The sequence below is a fragment of the Balaenoptera ricei genome, chromosome 18 (assembly GCF_028023285.1).
Source record: "Balaenoptera ricei isolate mBalRic1 chromosome 18, mBalRic1.hap2, whole genome shotgun sequence".
Taxonomy (NCBI): Eukaryota; Metazoa; Chordata; class Mammalia; order Artiodactyla; family Balaenopteridae; genus Balaenoptera; species Balaenoptera ricei.
This window is the reverse complement of record NC_082656.1, coordinates 75,474,095-75,493,852: the sequence shown is the minus strand read 5'-3', so window position 1 is coordinate 75,493,852 and position 19,758 is coordinate 75,474,095. Positions and strand designations below refer to the sequence as shown.

At 40.3% G+C, this 19,758-nt stretch overlaps 1 protein-coding gene and 1 long non-coding RNA gene across 4 annotated transcripts; one reads left to right on the top strand and one right to left on the bottom strand.

Moving 5' to 3' along the window:
* Positions 1-8,854: 8,854 nt before the first annotated feature.
* Positions 8,855-15,662, top strand: TEX30 (testis expressed 30). Of its 3 annotated transcripts, XM_059902878.1 has the most exons (6): positions 8,855-8,949; positions 12,078-12,151; positions 12,640-12,870; positions 13,649-13,700; positions 14,222-14,427; positions 15,273-15,662. In XM_059902878.1, exons 2-6 carry the CDS (start codon positions 12,137-12,139, stop codon positions 15,444-15,446), a joined length of 678 nt encoding a protein of 225 aa, XP_059758861.1. In that variant the 5' UTR covers positions 8,855-8,949; positions 12,078-12,136; the 3' UTR covers positions 15,447-15,662. The 3 variants fall into 3 exon arrangements, with proteins under 3 accessions (XP_059758861.1, XP_059758862.1, XP_059758863.1); XM_059902879.1 differs by lacking the exon at positions 12,078-12,151; XM_059902880.1 differs by lacking the exon at positions 14,222-14,427 and having other exon boundaries at positions 15,273-15,409.
* On the bottom strand, positions 15,056-19,649 carry LOC132352408 (uncharacterized). Its single transcript, XR_009498708.1, has 3 exons — positions 19,594-19,649; positions 19,122-19,311; positions 15,056-15,426 (listed from the first exon to the last, which is right to left on the bottom strand). It is a non-coding gene; the product is annotated as an uncharacterized LOC132352408 (long non-coding RNA).
* Positions 19,650-19,758: the final 109 nt, after the last annotated feature.

The following is a 19,758-nucleotide window of genomic DNA, read 5'->3' as shown; positions in this document are numbered from 1 at the left end:
AATAATGTGTTATAAATTTTTTAAATTGTGAAATGTTTCATATACACAAAAGTATATAAAACATAAACCTCCAGCTTAAAAATAACTATAAGAACACACTCATGTAACTACTGACAAAGAATCCTGAACCTTCTTGGCCCATCTGCATTTCCTTGTAAAGTCTAGCCTGCTGGCGATTCTTGGTGTTCCCTGGCTTATGGACACATCCCTCCAATCTTTGCCTCTGTCATCACATGGTCTTTCCCGCTGTCTCCGTATCTTCTCTTCTGTCCCTTATAAAGACACTCGTCATTGGATTTAGGGCCCACTCTTAAGTAAGTCCAAGATGATTTCATCTTGGGAGTTTTAATTACATATGCAAAGACCCTGTTTCTAAGCAAGGTCACATTTCAAAGTAGTCAGGTTAGGACTTGGACAAATCTTTGGGGGCCCACTATTTACCCACTACATCTTCTAAAAACATTCCTTTTGAAACTAAGAACAACATAAGGATTCCCACCATCACACACTCCATTCCACCTAATGCTGGACGTCTGAGCTAGCACAGTAAATCTAGAAAAGGAGAAAGTTGAGGATTGAAAAACAATAAAATTATCATTAAAAGCAGATGATAGGGGACTTCCCTGGTGGTGCAGTGGTTAAGACTCTATGCTCCCAACGCCGGGGGCCTGGGTTCCGGTTCAATCCCTGGTCAGGGAACTAGATTCCACATGCATGCTGCAACTAAGGAGCCCGCCTGCCACAACTAAGGCCCAGCGCAAACAAATAAATAAATATTAAAAAGAAGAAAAACAGGTGATAGGCTATGGTACACAGAAAATCCAAATGCATCTACAGATAAGTTGTTGGAATTAACAAGAAAAGTTGGCATTTGCTGGGCTTCCCTGGTGGCGCAGTGGTTGAGAATCTGCCTGCCAATGCAGGGGACACAGGTTCGATCCCTGGTCCAGGAAGATCCCACATGCCACGGAGCAACTAAGCCCGTGCGCCACAATTACACAGCCTGTGCTCTAGAGCCAGCAAGCCACAACTACTGAGCCCGTGAGCCACAACTACTGAGCCCGCATGACACAACTACTGAAGCCCACATGCCTAGAGCCCGTGCTCTGCAGCAAGAGAAGCCACCACAATGAGAAGCCCACTCACCGCAACGAAGACCCAACGCAGCCTAAACTAGATACATTTTTTTTAAAGTTGGCATTTGCTAAATACAAAACTAGTATATAGGGCTTCCCTGGTGGCGCAGTGGTTGGGAGTCTGCCTGCCAGTGCGGGGGACGCGGGTTCGAGCCCTGGTCTGGGAGGATCCCACATGCCGCGGAGCAAATGGGCCCGTGAGCCACGACTGCTGAGCCTGCACGTCTGGAGCCTGTGCTCCTCAACAAGAGAGGCCGCGACAGTGAGAGGCCCGCGCACCGCGATGAGGAGTGGCCCCCGCTCGCCGCAACTAGAGAGAGCCCTTGCACGGAAACAAAGACCCAACGGAGCCAAAAATAAATAAATAAATTTTAAAAAACCCAAAAAACCACCAGCTTAAAAATAATGATAATAATAAAATAAATAAATTAAAAAAAAAAAAAAACTAGTATATAAAATTCACTTGTATTTTAATATACCAACTAGTAACAGAAATAAAAATGTTTAAGGTAAAATTTACAGTAGCTCTGAAAACTATGACGTAATTATTCGAGGAATTAAATCTAGTAAAAAGGGCCAAGATCTTTATAGAGGAAATTATGAAATCTTTTTAAAAAGTAGTTAAATCGAAAGATATTATATGTCCATGGATTGGCAGACTCAATATTAAAGATGTCAACCTTCCCCAACATAATATAGAGTCAATGTATTCCCAACCTAAATATACTCTGCCCCTTTTTCCGTGGAACTTTATAAAATTTCCTAAAAAATGTATGGACCTGCAAAGTCCAAGAAAAATTAAACACTTTTGAGGAAGTATGAATTGCAAGAACTTTCCCACCGTATAGCAAGACACTTTATAAAGCTATAGAATTTGAGACCATGTGATACTGCTGCAGGGATAGAAAAAAATAGAGCAATACCTGAGAGCGATGCATAAACAGACTGGAAACTTGATCTGTGATCCAGAACTACAGAGAGTTGGAAAAAGGTTCACATTTCAGTGAATGGAGCTGGGACTGTGTAGTGTATTAATGATTCTGATTCCAATTTCAATGTGTGGTGGTTCTCCCCACACCACCAGGCTACTTTCCAACACCAGTTGGGTGTCCAACAATTCAACTCAATTCTGACACACTACCCAGAGATAGCATCAGATTCCTCAGGTTAACGGCTCAGTCCTTCACTTCAGATGCCAATCACAAGTCCAGGCTGCCACCTGTGCTTCCAGCCGACTGGCTATAAATCAGAGGTGCTCACAACCCCCTCCATGGGTTCAATTAATTTGCTAGAGCAGCTCACAGGACTAAGGAAACCAGGTTAGTCACTAGACTACCAGTTTATTACAAAGGATATTAGAAATATAAAAATCAACATCCAGATGAAGAGATACACAGAGCAAGGGCCCAAGCAAAGGAACTTCTGTCCTCGTGGCGTTTGGGGCCAGGCTTAATGACTTGTGGAAGCATCTAGGTCACCAACCTGAAAATTCTTCGAACTCCACCCTTTTGGGTTTTTGTGGAGCCTTCATTACATAGGCATGATTGATTAAATCATTGGCCAGCCCCCTCCCTTCCCCAGAGCAGGATAGGAGGATGCTAAAAGTGCCAACGCTCTAATCACATGGTTGTTTCTCTTGGCAACCAGCTCCCATCTTTTGGTACTTTCCAAAAGTCAACTCATTAACATAACAAAAAACCTCTTCATTGCTCTGTTGCTTCAGAAATTCCAAAGGTTTTAGGAGCTCTGTGCCAGAAATAGGACAAAGGAAGACAAAATATGTATTACTTATTATAAATCATAATGTCACAGATATCCATATATGGAAGAAAAACAATTGGATCCCCAGCATAGCATACACTCTATCCAAAGATAATTCCAGGAAGGTTAGTGACAAAAGGCAAAACATAATATAGGTGGGCTTCCCTGGTGGCGCAGTGGTTAAGAATCCGCCTGCCAATGCAGGGGACACGGGTTCGAGCCCTAGTCCGGGAAGATCCCACATGCCTTGGAGCAGCTAAGCCCGTGAGCCACAACGACTGAGCCTGCGCTCTAAAGCCTGCAAGCCACAACTACTGAAGCCCACGTGCCACAACTACTGAAGCCTGCGGGCCTAGAGCCCGTGCTCCACAACAAGAGAAGCCACCGCAATGAGAAGCCCACGCACCTCAAGGAGGAGTGGCCCCCGCTCGCCGCAACTAGAGAAAGCCCGCGCGCAGCAACAAAGACCCAACGCAGCCAAAAATTAATAAATTAATTAATTTTTTTAAAAAACATAATATTTGTAATTAGCAAAGAGGCTGTCTCTGCATTATAGTAGTATAATAGTAGTATGCTGGCAGCTGCAGTGGCTGAAGAATTATTAATTCCTTCACTTTGTGGCTCTGATAAATTAAGCCTTATAACTTATTATCAAAAAATGCCAACTCCAGAAGTTTCTGGAACATGTGTTTCTCATTGTACAAAACTGTTTTTCTTCACCCTGAGAAGCTTGCCATTTTAATCCGTCACAGTGGCACTTCCATAAATGGCCCGTATGTTCCTTGGACCTCAAATGACACATTAGCATAGCAGGAATTCCTCTGTCAACACTGCCCCTTGTAAAAATAAGTGAAAAGTAGGTTCTGACAGGGTGGTATTCATACTATATCTCTGCTTGTCTTATAAATCTTTTGTTTAAATGAACAGAGTTGAGATTACAGTAAGGAACTCAGGAGGACTGACTTTGGTTGCTGAACTTGGAGACTGTGACCTATTGATGGATGATTAACTTGACAAGTCTCCTCTGTCAGTGTGTTTCAAAGTTTGGTTTAGAGAACCAGATTTTCAGTTTGAACATTTGAATTAGGGTATAAGAAATTGAATTGAAAGCTTCATATGCTCATATAAACGTACATAAATTTTTCCCTCCCCAAAAACATTTTTCTGTAACAATTTTTCACTCAGCAATAAATTATGGCTCTCTTTCCATAATCTTACATTTTTCTTAGGAAGAATATTTTGGATATGAAGAGAGGATGTGGCTGTAAAAGTGTGGTGTAAGGGTTGCTTGTGATTATAGATCAGTCCTATATCTTCATTAGAGAGCTGGTTACATAAATATACACGTATGATAAAGCTACATAAAGCTACACACACACACACACACACACACGTGCACCTGAATGCATATAGAGTTGATGAAATCTGAATAAGCTCTGTGAATTGTATAATGTCAAGCTCCTGGTTTTGATACTTTTTTAACTTCCCATGAATATATAATTATTTCAAAATGAAATTTTATTTTTAATAAAATTTCAAAAGTAATACATGCTCATAAATAACAAAAAATCAACTTCTTCCAATCCCTACCTTCTTCTCAGTAGAACACCTGTTAAAAAGTAGATTTTCAGACAGTTTTTGGATCCATAAACTTGGAGGTTAGGTCCATCAAGGACCCAGATCACAATAATTTATCTTCTCCATCCTTTCTACTAGGTAGGAAGGATTGTTTCTAATTTTCAGCTCTTCTAAAAAGAAGGCTGCCTGCTGGTAGTACGATGGGATAAATTTCTCAAAGTGAATTACTGAAGCAATGGGTAACTTAAATGTTTATAGATAAAGCAAAGCAGAGAGAGACTATACAAACTACTCTCCCATTACTAGGGTTTTAAAATCCCATTTTTCTATATAGTCAGCAACACTAGGTATTATTCATCTTTTTCATTTTTGTCAATTTGAATACAAAAATTGTTTTTAAAAATATTACCCTGATTATTTATGAAATTGACTACCTTTTTTTTCCTTGTCTTTGACTTTTCGGCCTTGTCAAATTTTCAATTTAAAAAATTTTTTCTTACTGATTTTTTTCAACTCTTTATATATTATGGACATCAACGCTTTCTATTATGTTTGCTGCAAATGTCTCCCAGTCTTTTTTGTCCTTTGACTTTGCTCACAATGCCTATATAAATATAGATGTTCTTAATTTTTATGTGGTCAGATCTGTCCATTGTAACTTTATAATTTCTTGGCTTTGCATCTTACATAGAAAGACCTTCTCACCTTGAGATATAAAGAACATTTTCCAAATTATTTTAAAATATGATCCTGTAAATTTTTAGGATCTTTTGATATCAGTAAAGATCCCTTCTTATTGTTCTTCTTAAGATTGTTCTCAAATTTTTTTTGTCTATTCTTCCAGTTGAACTTTAAAATCACTGTAAAAATTCCAAGTGAAATTTCATTAATTTGAATAGTTGATGAAACTAAAATGTCTATTGTGTTTTCCTATCAGGAAAGTGGTGCATATTTCCATTTATTCAGGTCTTTTTTGGGGAGGGGGGTGGTTCTTAAGTAAAATTTTATGTTTTTTCATATAAGATCTTGAATGTTTTACGTTATGTTTTTTCTTGGGTAGTTTCTACAATTGTTTCTATTTTGCTTAGGCTTTTTTAAAAAATTATATTTTTCTAGCTAGTTCTAGCTAGTTGTTTAAGAAAACTGTAGTTTTTCTGTCCTGTACCCAACTACATACTGCACTATTTTATCAGATCTAATAAACGTCACTTGATTTTCTCAAAGAATCATATCTGAAAATAATGACAGGGTATCTTCTTTACCATATTTATAATTTTATTTATTTTCCAGCCTTATCGCATTGAGTGGGACTTCTAGCACAATGTTGAATAATTGTGGTGATAACAAACATTCTTATCTTGTTTCAGACTTCAGCGGTGCATTCGTCAGGGTCCTCCAGAGAAACAACCATTAGGTTGTGTGTATACAGAGAGATTTAAGGACTGGCTCATGCCTGATTATGAAGGCTGGCAAGTCCACAATCTGTGGTTCAAGTCTGAAGGCCGTCAGGCTGGAATTCTAGGCAAGACCTATGTTGCAGTTCAAAGCGGAAGGCTGTCTGCTGGCAGAATTCCCTCTCACACTGGGGATGTCAGTCTTTTGTTCTCTTCAGTTCTTTGACACATTATGGAGGGCAACTGACTTCATTCATTATGGAGTCCACTGATTTCAATGTTAATCTCATCCCACAGCATACAGAAAATCCAGAGTAATATCTGGCCACATATCTGGGCCCCTTGGTCCAACCAAGTTCACACATAAAAGTAACCATCACAAATGGATTTTATTCAACAAGTATTTATTAATCACCTAATATGTGCCAGACATTGTATTAGTTTCTGGGCATACAACAGGGAACAGTCACTATCTCTTCTGAAAGAAGAATGAAATAAACCAGTAAAAATAAATAAATTAGCAGCACAATTAAGGACTGATAAATAAAACCAGTTATTACAGAGAGAAAGTGGGCTGGGTGGTGGTGACTACTTTAGACTGGGTGACCAAAGATGCTACTGTTTTCACTGTTAAGCAAAATGTTTGTTATGATTTATGATAAACAACCACTATTAAAATACGAAATTTCCAATTACTAACTTATTAAAAAGGAAGAGCATTAAAATCTTATTAAATGCTTTTTAGGCATCTATTTAAATGTTTGAGTTTTATTTTAATTTGTTTTTGTTATATTAATTCATAATGAATTACATTAATAGTGTTCTAATTTTGAAACATTGTAAAAACTCCATTATAAAAACTCTAATACATCTAATTATGTATTATTCTTTAAATCCATGGATGGATTAATTGTGCTAATATTTGGCTAAATCTGGCCCACCACTTTTGTACAGCCTGCAAGCTAAGAATGATTTTAACATTTTTAAATGGTTGAAAAAAATCAAAAGAATAATAATAATGATGATGGTGACATGTGAAACTCATCTGAAATTGAAGTTTTGGTGTCTACAAATAATGTTTTGTATTACTCTCCTACTGCTGCTGTGACAAGGTACCACGAATTTAGTGGTTTAAAACAACACAAATTTATTCTCTTATAGTTCTGGATTTTAGAGTCTGAAATCAGTGTTTCTGGGATAATGTCAAGGTGTTCATGGGGCTGAGTCCCTCCTGAGGCTTAGGGCAGGATGCCTTTTCTGGCTTCCAGGGGCGCATTTCTTACATTTCTTGTCTTGTGGCCCCTTCCTGCATCTTCCCAGCCAGCAGCTTAGGGTCTTCAAATCTCTCACTGCTTCTGTCGTCACGCTGCCTTCTCTCTCCCTGAGTGTTATAACGGTGTTATTCATAATAGTCAAACAGTGGAAAGAATCCAAATACCCATCGACTGGCAAATGGATAAACAAAATGTGGTTTACCCATAAAACTGAATACAATTCAGCAATAAAAAGAAATGAGTTATAAGAGGGAATAAAGTACTATTACATGCTACAGTATGGATGAATCTTGAAAACATGATTCTGAGTGAAAGAAGCTAGCCATAAAAGACCAAATATTGCAGGAAATGCCCAGAAAAGGCAAATCTACAGACAGAAAGTAGGTTAGTGGTAGTCTGGGTTTAAGGGTAGAAGGCAATGAGCACAGTTTTCTTTTGGGGGTGATGTAATGTTCTTAGATTACGGTGATAGCTGCCAATGGTTATAAATTTACCGAAAGGCACTCTTAAAGTGAGTGGCTTTTATGGCACGCAGATAAAGCCGTTTTTTAAAATCTGAGCTAGAAAATTAGGAGACACGTAGAGAAACGTTCATTAAGCCTCTGTAATGCGCGAAAACGCTTGAGATAAATGACCATCAGTGGTTTTCTGCATTGTTATCTCCTTACTCGGGCTGCGACAGAAAAGAGGGCGGGTCCTAACAGCCCTGGGCTTGGGGAAGATTCATTCATCTGAGACGTATTGATTTGCCAGGAATTCTTCCATACGCGGGAGATTCAAGACGAAATAACAACGACAATAAAGACCCCTGCCTTCGGTCCGGGAAGGAGACAAATTAACAGTCTGTTCGGTGACCGGGGTGGAAGGATGATACATGGAAGGTCTTTGGTGGAAGGACCAAGGTGCGCGTGAGGCGCTTAGAAAAGGCCTCACTGAGAAAATGGCAAGTTGAGCGAAGACCCCAAGGAGTTGCAACGGTAGCCACTGGATCTCTCCGAGAGGAGGGAGGACCAGGACAGAAGCCCTGTCGTGAGGCCTCGCCTGGTGGGTTTGGGTGTGCGGGGAGTGAAGAGGCCCTGGCGTCTAGAGCCGAAGGAGCCGGGGAAACTAGACGAGTAGGAAACGGGTAAGAGGGGAAGCGACCGATCGTATGAAACCTTGGTCTCTGCAAGGCCTTTAGCTCTGATTACGGGCGAGACGGGAAGCCTTTGCAAAAAGCGTTGAGTTGAAGGTGCACCTTTCAATGGGGTCCAGCTGGCCACTGCGTCGATAAGTAGCGGAAAGGTGGCGGGCGGGCGTGGGAACGAGAGGCCCTACGGCCGACCCTTTCAATAATCCGGACAAAGACGGTGGTGGGGCTCGGGCGGGTCTGGTGTTAGCGTGAGAAGTGGTTGGATTCTGTACATATTTGCCAGTCGAACAAGCGGGGTCGCTGGATTGACTGCGGGGTGTGTGAAAAAGAGAACAATCAGAGCTGACCCCGCGTTTTTTGGCCCGTGCAACTGCTGGAATGGAGTGGCTGGGACGGGGAAGGGTCCTGAGCGGACGCAGTCGGAGCTGAAGCAGCGACAGGTGGCGGCACGTCAGCGCCCCCCGCGTCCCCGCCGGCAGCGGCGGGAAAACTCCCGCTCCCAGCGTGCCCCGCGCGCCGGCTCGCGCGCCCGTGGGTGGGGCGGGGCCTGCGCGCGCGTGCGCCGTAGCGGGACGCACTGGCGGGTGCGGCGAGGCGGTCCCTTCGAGTGTGGAAGTTCGCTCCCTGAAGAGAGTGAGGGCGGTTAGGTGCTCCCGGCCACTTTCCCGTCCCCGGTAAGCGCGGCGGCGGCGGCGGTTGGGGCCGCCAGATAGGGGACGGCTTCCGAGGGCCCCGAGGGCTTCCCGCGGCCCCGCCTGAGGCGTCTCGGGCTCGCGGCCGTCGCCCCTCAGGGGCTGTTGGGCGGCTCTGTGAGGCGTTCGGCGTTGGTTCGGTCTCGCGGGCCGCGGCCGCTGGCGGCCGGCCGGCCGGTCGGGAGACGGCGTGAGGGGACGGTGCGGGCGGGGAGAGCCGAGCGGCTCCGGCCTGGGTCCCGCGAGCCGGGCACCGGCGGCCTCCGAGCGGGGACGGTCGCCGGGGCCCCGGCGCCGGCGGGCGGAATCGGACGGTCGTCGGGCGCCTTTGCGTCCCGAGCTCCGGGAGTGTCGGCTCTCGGACCGCTCGTTGTTGACGCGGCCAGGTTATCGACCTCCCCCCCGCCCCCCGGAGGACTTGAACTCTCAAGGCTGGCGTCCAGCCCCGCGATTTCCAGCGTCCCGCTTCGACGCGGGGGATGAGGCGCAGGCGTTTTTCCCGTGGACGGTTACGGGAGGGGTGGCATCTGACCCCCCGGAATCAGGTGTGATCGCCGTCGCCTCGTGGGCGTGAAAACGGTCGCGACGTGGGCACGCGACTCCATGCGATGAAGCTCCGCAGCCTCCCCGAGGTTGGCTGGTGGCGTCGGCCGCCTTTGCAGCTGAGACGCTGCCCCGTCTGACCCCCGGAGCCCGGCCTGATGACAGCCTGGACCGTCTAGGCCGGGTTGGGGTTACACCGTGCAGCCGTTTCGCTGTTTCCCGAGTAGCCCCGCTCGCGCGCACCGTTGCGGGAGGACGGACTGCGCGCACCGTTAAGTCTGGAAGGGAGGGGCGTTTTCCAGAAAAAGGGCCGCGGCAGCGCAGAAAGCCCAAACGCCCACGGCCGGCAGACGAATAGCAGAGCACATTAGGTTAAGAGGGTGGCTTGAATACGTGTGCACCTAATTTTCCTCCCTCCGTAATCTCACTAAAAGTACAGCAAAGGGATTTTCAAAAAGACGCACACCCACAAGGATGAAGAAAATGGGACAGGAAACGACAGCAATAAGATGCTGGGCTCCGGAAAGCACAAGCCTGAGCACATCGGCTTAATTCTAAACCAGCAGCAGGGAGTGCTGGGGGAACAGTTCTACGGCAGAAACAGGGGCTTCGAAATGTGCAGCAGGTGGCAGCGAAAGGAACGGCGCTGGGCGTGGATGCGGAGGGCTGTACCTCGGTGAAGCGCGCCGGGGAAGAAGGTAGACCGCTGGCTCTCTCCCCGTGTCACGTCGCTGGACACTGCTTCTCTCCCGTTAGAAGTCTGGAGGCTGGTCTCTTGAGAACTTAAAGCAGGATCTTCGAACCAGGGGCCCCAGGCACAGTAACGAGGCTCCCTTTGTGAAAACAGGGACAATGAAGATTGATGTCCATCATCCCCCAGTTTAAACCCCAGAACTTTCTGCAGCCAGTCTGATACCCTTCAGGCTCAAATATGAGAATTCTACACGCGCACGCACACACACACGCGCACGCACACACACACACATAAAGGGAAAGATATACACAGTAAGTAAGTCACAGTGGTTGCTTCTGGGAAGGGAAAGGAACTTTGTGGCTGGGGGAAAAATGGGAGGACACTTAACTACTGTTAACTGTTTTAACATTGTGTACCATGTGCGTATATTACCTGTTCAAAAATGAAATGTATTTCTTAAAAAATAAAGGCAAGTGAATACACCCTTGGACACAGGAATTTTTCTTACAGATATGTCTACACACGTGTGAAAATAATGTTAAGTACAGTGCCACTCATTGCAATATGGTTTTAGCAAAAGATTGGAAACAATCTCATTTTCATTAATAGATGGTAAAAATAAACTATGTACAACCTTTCCTTGGAGTACTCTATAGCCATAAAAAAATAATGAAAGAAGCTCATTGTATAAGGAAAAGAGTAATCACCAAGATACGTATTGGGGGGGATTCAGAAAAGTAGGTCACCAGTTTATAAAAAGAAGAAGGAGATGTGTGTGTCTGTAGGTATATATATAAAATATCTGAAAGCAGAATACTGGTTGCCTTTGAAGAGGGGATCTGGATGGTAAGGCAAAAGTGGATTGAGGGAGAGACTTTCCACTGTATATTTTTGTACCTTTTTAACGTTGGACCATGTTATTGTTATCTATTCAGTGAATGAATTAGTAAATGTTAATGGGAAAAAAGATGAATAATGGAGATCCTGATGCTGATGATATCCTGAACAATAAAAGATCTCTTACTATAGGAAGGAATGCTGCATAACAACGCTGAAATCTCTGGCTCCCAGCATTTCATGCTCTTGGTTCTTCAGGTAGACCCTTCATGGTTCTTCAGTGGTTTAGATGTTGGTTGGACTAGGCTGGACTCCAGACTTTAGTTTTGGGTTCTGGTCTGCTCCATGTGTCTTCATTCTGGAACCCAGGCTAAAAAAAGCAAAAATACATGAAGCATGTTTTTCTCAGGGCTGAAGGCAAGAGTTCAAGAGCACTTCTGGAAATTTGCCATGCCTCAGCTCAGAAGTGGCACATTGAAACATATTCTGTTGATTAAAGCAAGTCACATAGCCAAGCCCATAGGCAATAGGGTGGAGATTTACACTCTGCCTACTGGGAGGCTCTGCAGAGTCTCAGGACAAAGGGTGTGGATGTGTACTTCCGTTGCAGGGGCCGAGGAAGAGCTGGGAATGATAAAGACGAAGGAAATGGGTTAATAGAAAGATGCTGTGAAATTCAGTTGAAGATGGTTGAGAATAAAGATGCTTAGGGAAAATATATATATATATATATATATATATATTTTTTTTTTTTTTACAGCATTACCAAGATACAGCATCCTACTTTGATATGAATTTTCTCAAGGCATCCATGTTAAGATATCACATTGGCTTTATCTTAAATAACATCTGCCAGCCCCACACCTGGTCCTATAACCAATTCTGAGTGACCGTAGGAATGAAAATAAATAATGTGCTTGTAAAGACATCAGTTCTTAGAGAAGTAGTTCTGAATGTTTACTTTAGCTACTGAGTGTGTTCATTCATAGTTCTTGTGTCTGCCAACCCACCTTTCACAACAGAATCTTCTTTTCAGGGAGATGTCCTTTGCTTCTCAGATGTAATGCACTTTAAGTTTGTTATTCAACAGTGAAAATGAGTCATACAGAGGTAATACATATTTTCATACATTCTGCATCTTCAAGGTTCCTTTTTTTTTTTTTTTTGTAGTCATATGGCTCCAGAGTAATTTTCTTATTTTCATCTTGTACTGTGAGAGACAGCATAGCATTAGTGGTTAAGAGTGAGGACTTTGGAGCAGACTGCCTGAGTTTGGATCCTAGCTAATTGGATATATAACCTTGGGCACATTATGTAACCTACTGTGCCTCAGTTTTCTCAGCTATAAAATGGAGATAGTAACAGTACTTGCCTCAGAATTCTTAGGAATGTTAAATGATTTAATACATATAAAGCAGTTATAATAGTACCTGACACAATAAGTATTTCTTAAATATTAGTTATTATTAATATCATTGATTTTTATTTGGAGGCTGTGACTTGAATCGTGGGTCTTGCAGAACAAACATATATAGTTATTCATTTGTCTGAATAGGCAAGGAAGTAATTTTTGATCCATTTATTCTCTTGAATTCCAGGTTAAATTAAAAATACCTTTTGGAAATAAATTACTAGATGCTGTTTGTTTGGTACCTAACAAGAGCTTAACATATGGAATAATTCTTACACATGGAGCATCAGGAGATATGAATCTTCCTCATTTGATGTCACTGGCATCCCATCTTGCATCTCATGGTTTTTTTAGCCTGAGATTTACCTGTAAAGGCCTTAATATTGTACATAGAATTAAGGCATATAAATCAGTTTTGGTAAGAAAATTTCTTTATATTTACTTATGACAGAATTCTGTTTTTAAAATTCATAATAAATTTAAGACAAATTTTATTAGCAGTCATTTGGTTTAACTTAAAAATCCTTTAATGAGAATTCTTAGAAACTCAGCAGTGTATGAAGGCTGTGTAATGGTCAGATTTCTCTTTTTTTGCCATCAGTTAGTTTCCATGGGGATGAGCGCTTACATCATAAATGTTTCTCCATGATGCTGCCAAAGAATCTACTTATGATGTAATTTCCATATTGAAATTTAGGATATATAGTTCTAGGTATTCTGCCTTGTATACTATGAATGTACAAATAATATATGATTTCTGTATTAGAAACTGTAAAACCCCTGGATAAAACAAATCTGAAATTTCTTTTAATCCAGATTACTTCAAGCTTACTGAGTTTTTCAGAGCTTTAAATTAGATGTTAGTATTATCACATTTTGTATTAGTTGGAAGCTTTTACTGGCTTTTTTTCCCCTCCACGATTTGTTCTTTAAAACTATTTTAGTACTTGAATTTGTTTTAGACAGTGTTTTTTTTTCACTTATTTGCCTGTATTACCCAGTTTATGATTTGACAGTGAAGGCATGACCAGAGAGCAAAGAATTGGTTACCTCTTCCAAGAAGAATCCCTTGAAATTTCTTGATTGTTTTTGCAAAAATTTTCATACATTTCAGTAATGATGAGAAAATATATGTTGGTTTTCCAGTGGAATATTTCATGGGAGAAGAATTGATATTTTTTGGTCGATTTTTCTAGAATTACCTAAAGACCTCAGGAGAATACAAACTTGCAGGTGTTTTCCTTGGAGGTAAGTTTTCAATACTTGTGAATACTTGTTCTAAAATCTACTCATATTAATATAGGAATAGGTAATCGAGAATTAAAATTAATGACAGGAAGAGACTTAAGGATTTTTTGTTTTGGTTTGTCACTTCCTGGTGTAACACCAAGATACTTTAATATTTAAATCTAATTTAAACCTCATATATATGTGTTATAACCTGAAGAGGTCTCCTTTTATTTATATCCCTGAATCACCCCCTCTCAAATGATTCCTTCACAAGGATTGTCTTCACCACTTCCAGTATTCTTTTGGAAAATAATTCCTTTTTTTTTTTTTTTTTTTTTTTAAGATTTGACTTAGGATTTAGCTCTTTACAAGTCTGTGGGTATTGCAGCTTTTTAATTGGCACCTGTTGTAGTTAATATTTGTTGATAAGCAATATGGTGGATGAACAGTGAATGAAATCTGATTTGCCACATTATCATCACCACTATTTTATGTGAATGTTTATATTTCAAACTGAACTTAATTTTAATTGGTTTTAGGTCGTTCAATGGGCTCAAGAGCAGCTGCTTCTGTAATGTGTCATATTGAGCCAGGTGATGCTGATAATTTTGTTCGAGGTCTCATTTGTATTTCCTATCCACTGCACCATCCAAAGCAGCAGCATAAACTTAGAGATGAAGATCTCTTTCGTATAAAAGATCCTGTACTGTTTGTGTCAGGCTCAGCAGATGAAATGTGTGAAAAGGTGAATTATAACTTGATATTTGTGTGAATGAGAGAGAAAGAATGAAAGAAACATCTTGGGAACAAGATATTACCTGCAACATTCAGTCTCTTTAAAAAGATGCTGATTTTAGCGACTTCCCCGGTGGTCCAGTGGTTAAGACTCTGCGCTTCCAGTGCAGGGGGTGCGGGTTTGATCCCTGGTTGGGGAGCTAAGATCCCACGTGCTGTGGCCAAAAATTAATTAATTAATTAATTAATTAACTATTTTTAAAAAGATGCTGATTTTACTAATGCTAGTTTTTTTCCTTAGTTAACCCTGTTGCTTTGGAGAACCTAAAAATATAAGCATACTGACAGTATTCATCCCCCTGTAAAGAGTGTTGGTAAATGGATTAACTCTCATGTAGAAAATGAAGGATTAATATCTGAATCTTGTGAATTTCGGATTACTAGACTGTACGTTTGGTTTATCATTTCAACATTTAAGCAGATCTCTTCAATTTGTTATAAAATTGACCCTTGAAAAAAAAGTAACTTGTACATATTACTAAATTTTAGTGTATTTCCCAGAGCATATAAATAATTTCCTTGGGGAAAACATTTTTTAAGAGAATTTTTTTGGCTCTAGTTTACTTAATGACCTTTTAGCATCAGTAATGAATGCCTAATCTGTTCTGTTGTGTTGCTGTATCTGAAAAACATGGACTGCCACTTCTTGCACGTTCCATTGCCTCAAAAGTTAGCTGTAGACTAGGTTTTAATATTTAGTGAATGGATGCCAGTATAGGTGCGGTGGGAGAGAGGAAATCTTTACTGAACACCAGTAGAACATTAGTCTAGTATCCTCTTCTTTTTTCCCTTTAGAACTTGTTGGAGAAAGTGGCACAGAAAATGCAAGCTCCTAATAAAATCCACTGGATTGAGAAAGCAAGTCATTCCATGGCAGTGAAAGGACGGTCAACAAATGATGTTTTCAAAGAAATAAATACACAGATTTTGTTTTGGATCCAGGAAATCACTGAAATGGACAAGAAATAATTGTCTGTAGTTACAAGCTATGTTATTTTGAATACAAATACAGTTAATTTGTTAAAGAACAACATACCTCTCAGCATTCTGAGATATATTTCAGACTAATTTAATGTTCTTTAATGTTCCCCCATTTTTAAAACACATTTTGTGAAATTAATGCCCTTTACAAAGTGTCTTTTGAAAGCACTGTTATAGTTGTATAAAGGTGATGTACAAATATTGAAGGTGGTCTAAATATAATTTATTTTCTTTAATATAGTTAAGTTTTTAAAAATTAAACATTGAATTTTGTTACAAGAGAACTTTTGTCTTATTGCCGCGCAGCTGAGAAAGTACTCTTAATTTTGCAGAGCAGTGTCATCTTTATGAAAGGAAAACAACACTTTAGTAAATTTAGTCAGTTTTATAGAGTATACATCTATTACGCTAATCTTTTAATAAATCTCAAGGGATGGATGACAATACATTTTCAAATATGGGGACTCTGAGCATTGTTTTTAGAATAAAGTAACAACTTGCATTCATTAAATGTTTACTGAAGGCCTGTTATAGGCAAAGCCTCATGAGGTTTGCAATGATGAGTAAACACTTGGAGTTTGGTATAGTGGGGGAACTTGATGTCTAAAGCTGTCTGATTAAGGGGAGAATGAAATAAGGAGTAAATAGTGGGACTAACATCTGTGCTGTATCTAGGCAGAGTTAGGGCACTTAATTTTGCCTTGAGAAGTGCAGGTATCCCTTGGACTAGACTTGAATGGTATTGAGTTATATATTAAAAACATAGGTTCTATATTTCCTGTAAAGAACACAAAAATGTGATGAGGCTGATGAGATATCTATATCTATATCTATATCTATATATCTATATATATATAAAGTTTGTAGTGAGCAGTGGTTTTCTATAGTAGGAAATTAACTCCCTTCCCTGGTTTCTCTACTGCCCTAATGTTAGGCCCTTCAGACAGCCAGGGTGGCCTGGGAAGCTTGCAGATTTTTGAGGTCCCTCACTCCTCCTGCCCTGGTGAAGTTAATGGATTTTAATTACTTGTTAATTTTTCTAAATAGTGCATAAAGAACAAAAACCTAGATAACGGTATCTAAATTGTGTGTATTACAGAACGAAATCACGTACAACTACAAAATCGAAATTTCCATGTCACTCAGTGTACAATAGTTACTCACTTTTTGACTGAATTTCTTGAACAAGGCCCTAACTTAAATAGTATATAATTCTTAACTTTTAAAACAAGAGTGATCAAAATATTATAAAAAATATTTAACCAGAGCTGACAGATATAATAATGGTCTATTTTAAATGTAAATCAATTGGAAAATATTAATACTGTAAACCAGAAGTGAAACTAAAAAGGAAAATACAAAGGAAAACTTACTATAAAGCAGACTATAATATAAAAGTACAATGAAGAAATAGATTTAAAAGGTTACTAACCAGCTATGTAATTATAATATTCAAGTTTTCAAATTAAACTATAGGCATAATATGGATGACCATTCAAAGATACTACTACAAATATAGGGATGTCGTAGAAGGTCATTAAAAGTTGATTTTACCCTGAGTTATCTATGAGAAACTACTATTCTTGATTGATGAAGTAGCTTGGCATTTGAGAACTGTGTACCTAGCCATGGGTGGGGAACATAACAACTGCGAGAGAAAGATATGAGTGATACGTGTAAGGCCAAAATAAACATTTGTGAAAAGGTCCCATCTGCTCTTCTGCACAGAATTGACACATCTTGCAGGGAAAGGGTGCAGCTCCTTCGAGTTTGAGATTATGGTCAAAGAGCTATCCTGGCACCGGCTCTGGTAGGCCCTGATTAATGGCACAACCATTCACCTAAATCAGTAGTTCTCAACTAGGAGTGATTTTGTTCTCTAGGGGACATTTGACAATGTCTGGAGACATTTTTGGTTGTCACGACTGGGGTGGGGCTGCTACTGGCCTCTCATAGGTAGGAGAAAGGCATTCTGCTAATATCCTGCAGTGTACAGGACAACCAGCCATTACGAAGACGCACCCGGTCCAAAATGCCAGTAATGCCTAGGTTGAGGTAGCTAGTCCTTGACAAACCAGCTTTGGGATTATCTTTAAATCCTTTCTCCTTCACCATTAGCTTTTCTACACCACTTCTGAATCCATTTGCTTCCTTTTAGTTGCCAAATACTGTGTTTTCGGTATCAAAGTCTGATTCTATCCCCATACTGTAAAATGAATTACAGTAGCCTAATTCATTTTACTATTTTATTGTCTCCTTGGTTCAATAAACCATTTGACACCTCTAACTCAAAAACTGTTGGTGGATCTCCAAGGGTGACTATTAAGATTAAAGACCTTAGTTCAAGGCTCTCCACGATAGGCCCTATCAACATTTTAACCTTATTTTCTCTCCCCCATACTCTTAACCTGTACACAGTACTCCAGCTAACCTGGATACACAAAGTTTATGAACAAGTCTTTCTGTCTTCTCTTCCTGAAACTTTTTTCTTCGTCTGTTACCAAATCATACTCATCCTTCAAGGCCCTTAAATTCTCTTTCCCACTTCACAGCTTTTCTTGAATTACCCCAGCCATCTCTCCTTCAAAGCCACGTAATTATCTTCTCTGTTGCTATTCACACCCTGCCTTTTCAGAGATTATTGACATATTTGCTCTATACAACTAATTACATACTGCTTCGGGTCAGGGAATGGTTTTACTCATCTTTGTATCCATAAAGCACTTGGTGTTACTTGCTCAGTGCCTTAGTCATTGATTAGTCAATAAATCCTTGTATTGAACTAAGATATTAATATCCTTGGTTTTATATTGCTATTTTATACACATTACTGGGACTTTCTCTTTACATGTAAAGAACAAAAACCTAGTTCACAATGTCCAAATAGTTCAAAGAGTGTGGCATTGGTAGATATGTTTTTTTAAACTTAAATAGAATTATTTTCTGGGTGTTTTCTTTCAGTATCTATATTACTGTTAGTAATGGGATTTCTCTGCTGTTATTTTTTATTGTCTTCGTGACTTTTAAAAATAAACATAGCATTTACTTTTTTTTGCTGCTCACTTGAGATTGACATAAGAAGAGGTTTCTAGTGCAAAGGACAGAAGTGTCTATGCTGAAAAATAGGTAATTGTACTTTTATTAGTAGTCAAGTACTTAAATAACAAACATGACAAAGCCCTGGAGGGGATGGAGATACTCTTCTTTACCTATCTGCAGACTTAAGCATCAGCGGGAGTGGTACACAGAAGTTCCTTTTCAGTTCTTATAAGAGCTTTTCGTGGTATACTAATTAGGGATTCAGTGTCATCAAGCCCTAAAAGATCTAAGGAACTAGAGAGTTCCTTAATGTTAAAACGCTCAACCCCCTTTAAGATAGTTAACATTAAATGAATTAGAGAATGTCTGCCATCAGGCAAGAGAAATTGAGTATTTTGCCAGCTGCATTAAATATTATAGAAAACCCCAGCAGAATAAAATCACCCTGATCGTGTATATGGATGGGGAGTCAGAGAGGAGGGTGAAACTTACCCTAGAAAAATCCAGAGGAACTGTTGAAGTTTCTTCTAGAACTAAGGAATGCCTACCATGCATTCCGGAGAGCTATACTTTGCAAAGACAAACCCCATGATCACAGTTTAACTAAATTAAGATCATAAATACCTGTCGGCTATGGTCCAGTAGACTGGGAGAGTGTAAACTCCTAGGATGCGTCATTGATCTCATTATCTCTAATACTCAAGGGAAGTAAGAGCTCAATAAATCTTTCTTGCACTCAGTTAAAGTTATGTGACAGAAGAGGCCTGAACAGTTAACTCTGGTGTAAAGAATTATACTTCTTTCCTCAACCGACCTTGAATAAGTGAAGACAAAGGAAGAATTAATTCATTACGTCTTCAAAGGGAAAGTGCTCTAAATCCAAGGTAGTATTAATATTTTCATTAATAGTACAGACTTTTTTGTATACTTGTGACTAAACTACTCTCTAGACTTTGAGGGAAGGCGAGCAGTACTTAGATCTGGCTCTGCCCCACCCTAATTCTGACATCAGCAAGCATCACAAATAGCTGCTCCTTGGAATCACCAGAAACAGGGTGAAGAGGAAATTCACCAGGAGACCATTCCAAAATCTAACCTGGGTTTTCAGCATCACAGTAGATTGTCGAAGAGGAACACGGCTGACAGACCCCTCTAACAAAAAGAAACATAAAATGAGGTGTTCTATTTTACTAAAAAGTCAAGTTGATATGAGCTCAGTTAAATACCCACTGTGACACGTACCTCACTTTTCTTAGACCCA

Bases quoted from the DNA above. Each gene is read 5' to 3' on its own strand.
- TEX30 (XM_059902878.1), top strand. The intron at 12,871-13,648 runs GTAAGAAAATTT...CGATTTTTCTAG, and splicing joins AGGCATATAAATCAGTTTTG to AATTACCTAAAGACCTCAGG. The intron at 13,701-14,221 runs GTAAGTTTTCAA...AATTGGTTTTAG, and splicing joins TGCAGGTGTTTTCCTTGGAG to GTCGTTCAATGGGCTCAAGA.